Source organism: Diadema setosum, chromosome 15, assembly GCF_964275005.1.
Source record: "Diadema setosum chromosome 15, eeDiaSeto1, whole genome shotgun sequence".
NCBI lineage: Eukaryota > Metazoa > Echinodermata > Echinoidea > Diadematoida > Diadematidae > Diadema > Diadema setosum.
Genome location: NC_092699.1, coordinates 27,107,945 through 27,114,166, shown reverse-complemented (window position 1 = coordinate 27,114,166; position 6,222 = coordinate 27,107,945). Strand labels below are relative to the sequence as shown.

Sequence of the window (6,222 nt, the reverse complement as noted above, 5' to 3'; positions counted from 1 at the left end):
TCTGTTTTTCTGTATGTAGTTGCATCAATTCTATCTGCATATTATATGAAAATATTATTCCTAGAAAGATTTTTTTTTCTAAAGTAGCACAGAGTAACGAGAGAGAAAATGCATAGAAATATTTAAATGTAGCTTTGAAAAACAAAAAGTGCTTGCTTGTGTTGTATAGTGATATGCATTATATATTTTTTGTTGAACTAACTGAGAGTCAATACAAACGGTAAATGTATTGAATTTGAAAGGGTGCTTCATTGTAAAAGTCAATAAAAATGAATATGTCGAGACGTGAGATGGTGCTCTCCTGCATTGTTTTTCAGTTTGTGTCCACGTCATTTTGATTTTATATCTGTCCAATATAATTCAAAATCCTTAATAGAAAAAGGATTGACATGCCCACACATACGCACACTCAAACAAACTCTCCACGTAACATCAACCTTTACCTATACCATACCTGCCAACATTTCAAGATGAAATATCTTACACGTGGATTGCAAAAATCTTATTTTATATGCAAACTGAAGTTAAAATCTTACTTTCAGTAAAATCTTCAGAAAATACACATGAAATGTATATCTAAATATTTTTTTTTTAATCTTATCTCTCTGACAGAAAATCTTCTTTTGCTATTTTTAATGTAAAAAATCTTACTGAATCTGATAAAATCTTATTAGTTGGCAAGTATGCTATACTCTTTGTTTTAGCATCTTCAAACTATGATAATAATTACATCGTGTGCCAGTACAAATATCTTTTTTTTAATGTTTTTAATTTATGAATCATGAGATGAAACACTCCTTGGCATAAAACTTTGTACAAAGTATTTACAGAAAGTACTGCTGGGCATTCACAAAACTGATTGCTGCAATATTCACATAAACTCTTGTTTCTATGTGCAAATTTTTTACAAAATAAATAACACTGCAATGCATGACAAATTCATTAAACTTGCAAATAACTTTGCAACTTTTGACAGCCATCCCCTCCCCCCCCCCCCCAATAAAAAGAAATAAATATTAGACCGATTAGTCCTTCATTGTGATGACTGTGGAAGACCTGATCTATTGCCTTTTACATATAAAACTGAAAATATAAACACTGCATACATCAAATCAATGCCTTGCTTGCCATGTGTGACTTAGACAACATATACAGATATATTAATAGCAATTCACTGATGGCATTGTACAGTCACACACAATTGGTAGCACACTTGAATAAGACCAAATTACCTGGTTTTTCTATGGAAGAAAATGAGAAGACTGGACCAGGTTTTACCCGCTAGTATTTTAAATCTGGTGGTTTTCACTCCACATTTCTCAAATACCACACCTCAGGTTTCTGTAAATGATGGGCTAAGTCACCTCCATAGTGCTGAAATCATGTAGTGCAGTTTTGTGACACATACAATCATGGCTTTGAGACAGCTTCACACTTCATAATCCAGTACATGTTCCACTTTTGTGCATGACAGGAAAACTCAGCAGCGAAAACAGGTCTAATGGTTTTTAATCCACCGAGATTATAAACATCTATGATGTAATGATTGATATTCATAAAATCCTCATAAATGATGCTTGCCAGCATATCCACCAGATAGTAACAAAGTGTTCATGAAAGCCTACCATTTGACAAGAGAAGGAAAAAAAAAACAACCTTTAATGCAAAACAATGAAATGAATACTATGAACACCCCACTGTGCTAATCGATGGGCCATTCTGGTCACCTGGTCTAGTACTGGGTACTGCTCATGTTCATTATTTGTTTGAACATGAATTCCATAAAATTGTTACATCAGGCAAGCGTACTTGTGCATTATGTCACTTTGAAAATGAGTGAAGGGCCTAACTGAGGAAAACAGAAAAGATGTTATGGAAATGTGCACAAGTGAATTTCAACCTGGCTTATAAAACAATACTTCATCGCTGGGGTGACAAGACCTTGTATCTGCAATTTTTGTGAAAATGACCTTTTTGGATTAACGGTCAAACAATGGGTTAAGTGATGTCCTGTCCAAATCCCAACTGTCTTACTCCAAAAATGAAGCCACCACGGCATGTCAAAGGAAAGGCTTTCCCAATTTGCCACAGTGCTTTGGCTGCCATGTTTTTTGGCTCTCCTGAACATTTGACATTTTGTAGATACGAGGTCTTTTCGCCCCAGCGATGATTTTTCATCCATATGTTCGGCATGGTCAATACAGCTTCTCCACTACAGTACTAGTGTTTTGTTATCTCACATAATATCAGGATAGTTCAGATTTCACAAAGCAACAGTACTGAAGCAAAATATTTCAAATTGTCACTTAAAATATGGAAATTTAGGGTTGGAAAAAAAATCAACGGTCAAATACTGAATATGTATCTATAAATTCTATTGCATAATACTCGTTAGATAGTACTACGTCAGGAGAGCTTGCCATGTGTGCATGCGCTGCAGAGCCAATACCTCATAGTGCATGTTATGAATCAGACGGAGGATTTTATTTCTCCGTTTTATCTGGCAGCTATTTCATGGATTTGCCAATCTCATGAAGGTGTTCTTGGTATATGGGTTCCAGATACTAGAACTGTATTAGAATACAGTTCTAGAATACAATTGGGCGAATCACAGGTAGCATTCTATAGGCAGTTTCAAGCATCGAATCATGGTTTCATCGGCATTGCAGACCTCAGTGAGAGAGAAATTTCGCGCTGCAACTCCACGCGAGCCTACGGCAGCTTCACATGCCGCCATGAGCGGACAACTAGCCGCACAGGGGAAGCTCACAGAGCTGTGTGCCCCTCCACAAGATGGCGGGAAAATGAAACCTGCTCAGCGCAAAGCACAAGTTAAGAAGAGCAAATCTACAAATCTTGCAAAAACCCCATCATCGACAAGCTCCAATGTGAACACTAGACTGAGTAAATTGGAAGACTTGTTAGAGCCGTTATTTAGCGATTACCACCTCAAACTCGTATAGGAAACTCGTACTGGAAACTCTACAGAGTATCGCATTCCTCTGCAGTCACACCGCAGGGACAGCCACTGGCTGCACACACACACTGCTGATGACACGTACACACATACACAGCAGCCATACAGTGGCAAGCATAGCGAATACTTGGGGGCCAGTTTGGGGCAAACGCATTCGATCACAATGACGAGGAATGCTACCCATGTGGTCATGCCAGACGAAGTTCCACATATTGCGGCAGAGTTTGCAGTGAATGCTGATATCAGGGAACCAACAGAAGCAGACATTGCTCAGTCAGCTACATATTTGCTCACATATCAACTGGAAAACTGCATTTTTTAAAAGTATATTTCTTTCACTTTTTATGACGTATGATGGACATCTTGGTATATACAATTGTATTTATATATGAGGAATATTAAAGTGCAATTTCGAATCTATTGTATAATCATATGATTTTTTTTTGTTATATGTGGAGAGTAATGAAGTGTGATTGTTATATAGATTCTGTTATGATATAATAAAGTAAAATGAAAATGCAACATTTGATGAATTATACTATGTTAGGAGTTTTGGGTGTTTAATAGTTTCATTGATTTTTTTTTCAACATTTTGGTAATTTTAGCTGAATGGTAAAAAGTTTTGTAATTTTTGTGCAATAACGTTTCCTCTTTTCTTACATCCCTGCATATGTATTTTTTTGTTGTTGTTGCTTAGATTAAGTGTTTTTTTATAAATAATCATAATCCAGTGTTGTAAAGGAAAGTGATTGTAATGAGTAGGGTTTTTTTCTCTGTTGTTGTACTGTATACATGTATGTATGTTTTAGATTGATAAATGTATGATTTTATGTATAATTTCGCAATATGTTTATTGTAAACACCTTTAAATGTATTTGTGAAGCACTGTGATTTTATCTATATACATGTACTCTGTAAACTGAATGTATTTCAGCCTCTGGGCTGCTAATTTCAGGAATAATAAACCTTATCAATTCAATTTAATAAAAAAAAAAAAACCAAAGCACTGGAGAGGGAGACAGCAGCTAAATATGCCCTGCCCAGCAACTGCCAAGCTAAGGATTCCCCCAAAATGAACCCCTTCATTTGGGACAGTCTTCCGACACATACCAAGTCAAGAGACTTGAAACTACAAAATATTCAGAAATCAATGACAAAGGGCACTAATGCCTTCATCCGTTCGCTTCCATCGGGCAACATCATGAACCCACAAGATGCGCTGGCCCTTCTTTGCAGTTCATCTTTCGAGTTGAATTGCTTACGATGTGAGCTTATCAAACCACACCTAGACACCAGATGTGCCAGACTGTGCAAGCCAGAGAATATGGTTGGCACTACCAACAAACTACTGTTTAGCGAAAACCTCAGCAAGAAGGTTAAAGATCCTGTTTACCTTTGGGAGCTGTGATTTAAAAAATGTTCAAGATATCACATTTGATGTGTATGTGTAGGTCTGTTGTACCACAAAACATCCTACCATATAAAATTTTTGTGATAAAGCCTAAAATATACAGAGGTATCAGTATTTTTCTCAACAAACCGTAACTGTAGACGGTTTGGTCTGGAAACATTTTTATTATAACTTTTATTCACATTTCGTATATTTAATAATAGTTAACATAGATTTTACTGATTCAAATTTTTACAGTGGTTGTTTCTTTCCCTAATGCACATTGTAGAACTATTTTAAACCACTAATGCTGGGTTTTGTTTCATCTGCAAATGGTAAATTATGCCTTTAAGGACCTCATGGAAGAACAGAAAGTTACGGCGGGGGTGACGAAGGGACAAAGAAAGAGCTACTCAAGCCCACATCCCTACAGGGGATTCAGGCCCTCGCCAGGGTTCGCTTGTGTTACTCAACGAAGCTACAAGGAGGCGGGCTGGTCCAGATCCCGTGCCCCTGCCACTGCCACTCCGCCATTTTCTGGTACTTGTGACCGGCCTTTTTTAGAGCGGAACCCGAGTCAGTACCGCAAGAACCAACCACTAGGCAACAAGAAGCAACTGCCCCAGCGCCTCACACACAGGGAAACGTTAGGTCTTGAGGGGAGAGATGAAAAACCCCTTGTTTCCCTCATGATTCTCCCAAAGTTGGAGGTTGACTGTATGCCTTTCAGGATAATAGGCGAGCTGTTACATCTGACCCATATATTTCAGATGTCATAAATGGTTACAAACCAGAATTTGCGGCCACGTTGCCACCATCCAGAAACAAACCCCCCAAGAAGCCACAGGCTATCTGAAACTGATAGAAGAGCTCTATCTATTGAGATTAATAAACTGTCTCAAAAGGGGGTCAATGAAACATGCTCTAGAGAAACAGGGGAATTGTCTCTAATATATTTTCTCAAGACCTAAGAAAAATGGAGGTACCCACCTTATACTGGATTTAACAGATCTGAACAAGTATTTACCTTATCAACATTTCAAAATGGAAAATATCCCTACTGCCTCACAGATGTTATCAAAAAATGCCTACATGGCATCAGTCAACCTCCAGGACACATATTATGCAGTCCCCATCCACCTGTCTCACAGAAAATTCTTCATATTTGTTTGGGAAGGCCAATATTGGCATTATAAGGTCCTACCTAATGGCTTGATCACTGCCCCAGGACTATCCAAAAAATTGTTGAAACCTCTCTTGGCAGTGTTACGGCAAAAAGGGCCACACTATGGTTCCTATCCAGATGATACACTTATTATTTTGGACACTGTAAAACAGACAAAGAACTCTGTTACAGCAGTCACTCGGGGCTTTATGAAAGCCTAAGATTTCTGGGACACTGAGACAAGTCACAAATAGACAGCCACAAAGAGTGATCCAATTTTGGGCTTTATCTTGAACTCGGAAGACATGAATCTTTGACTGCCGATTGCATTGTTTCAAACAGGATTACAAGTTCCCATTATCTTTCATCTAGTGACGATCCATTTTTCACTCTTTGAAAATTGGCTCTACTGCGCATGCACACATGGCAGGCTCTCTCCTGACGTAATATCACCCTCCTATTACTTTATAGAATTGAGATTATAGCTTCAAACAGGTGAGTTCTCATCTAATCTTTCTAATATGTTTTGCTGGAAAGTCAAGACTACGTTCTACAATTCCCCCCAACAAACTCTTTTCTTAGGATACTAAGACCCAAAATTACAGCTATCTTGAATTGTTGTGCCAATGTGCATCACTCCAAACTGGTGTCATATGTTAATCGTTCTAAAAGTTTTCATAGTAACCCGAG

At 37.8% G+C, this 6,222-nt stretch overlaps 1 protein-coding gene and 1 pseudogene across 1 annotated transcript in view; one reads left to right on the top strand and one right to left on the bottom strand.

Moving 5' to 3' along the window:
- Window positions 1–275: 275 nt before the first annotated feature.
- Window positions 276–5,146, top strand: LOC140238627 (uncharacterized; annotated as a pseudogene).
- Window positions 5,147–5,749: 603 nt separating this feature from the next.
- LOC140238626 (coiled-coil domain-containing protein 150-like) overlaps window positions 5,750–6,222 on the bottom strand; it is a 36,561-nt gene continuing 36,088 nt past the window's right edge. The window contains exon 26 of the mRNA XM_072318527.1: window positions 5,750–5,766. Coding sequence (XP_072174628.1) covers window positions 5,750–5,766 — 17 coding nt within the window. The remainder of the gene's footprint in view (window positions 5,767–6,222) is intronic.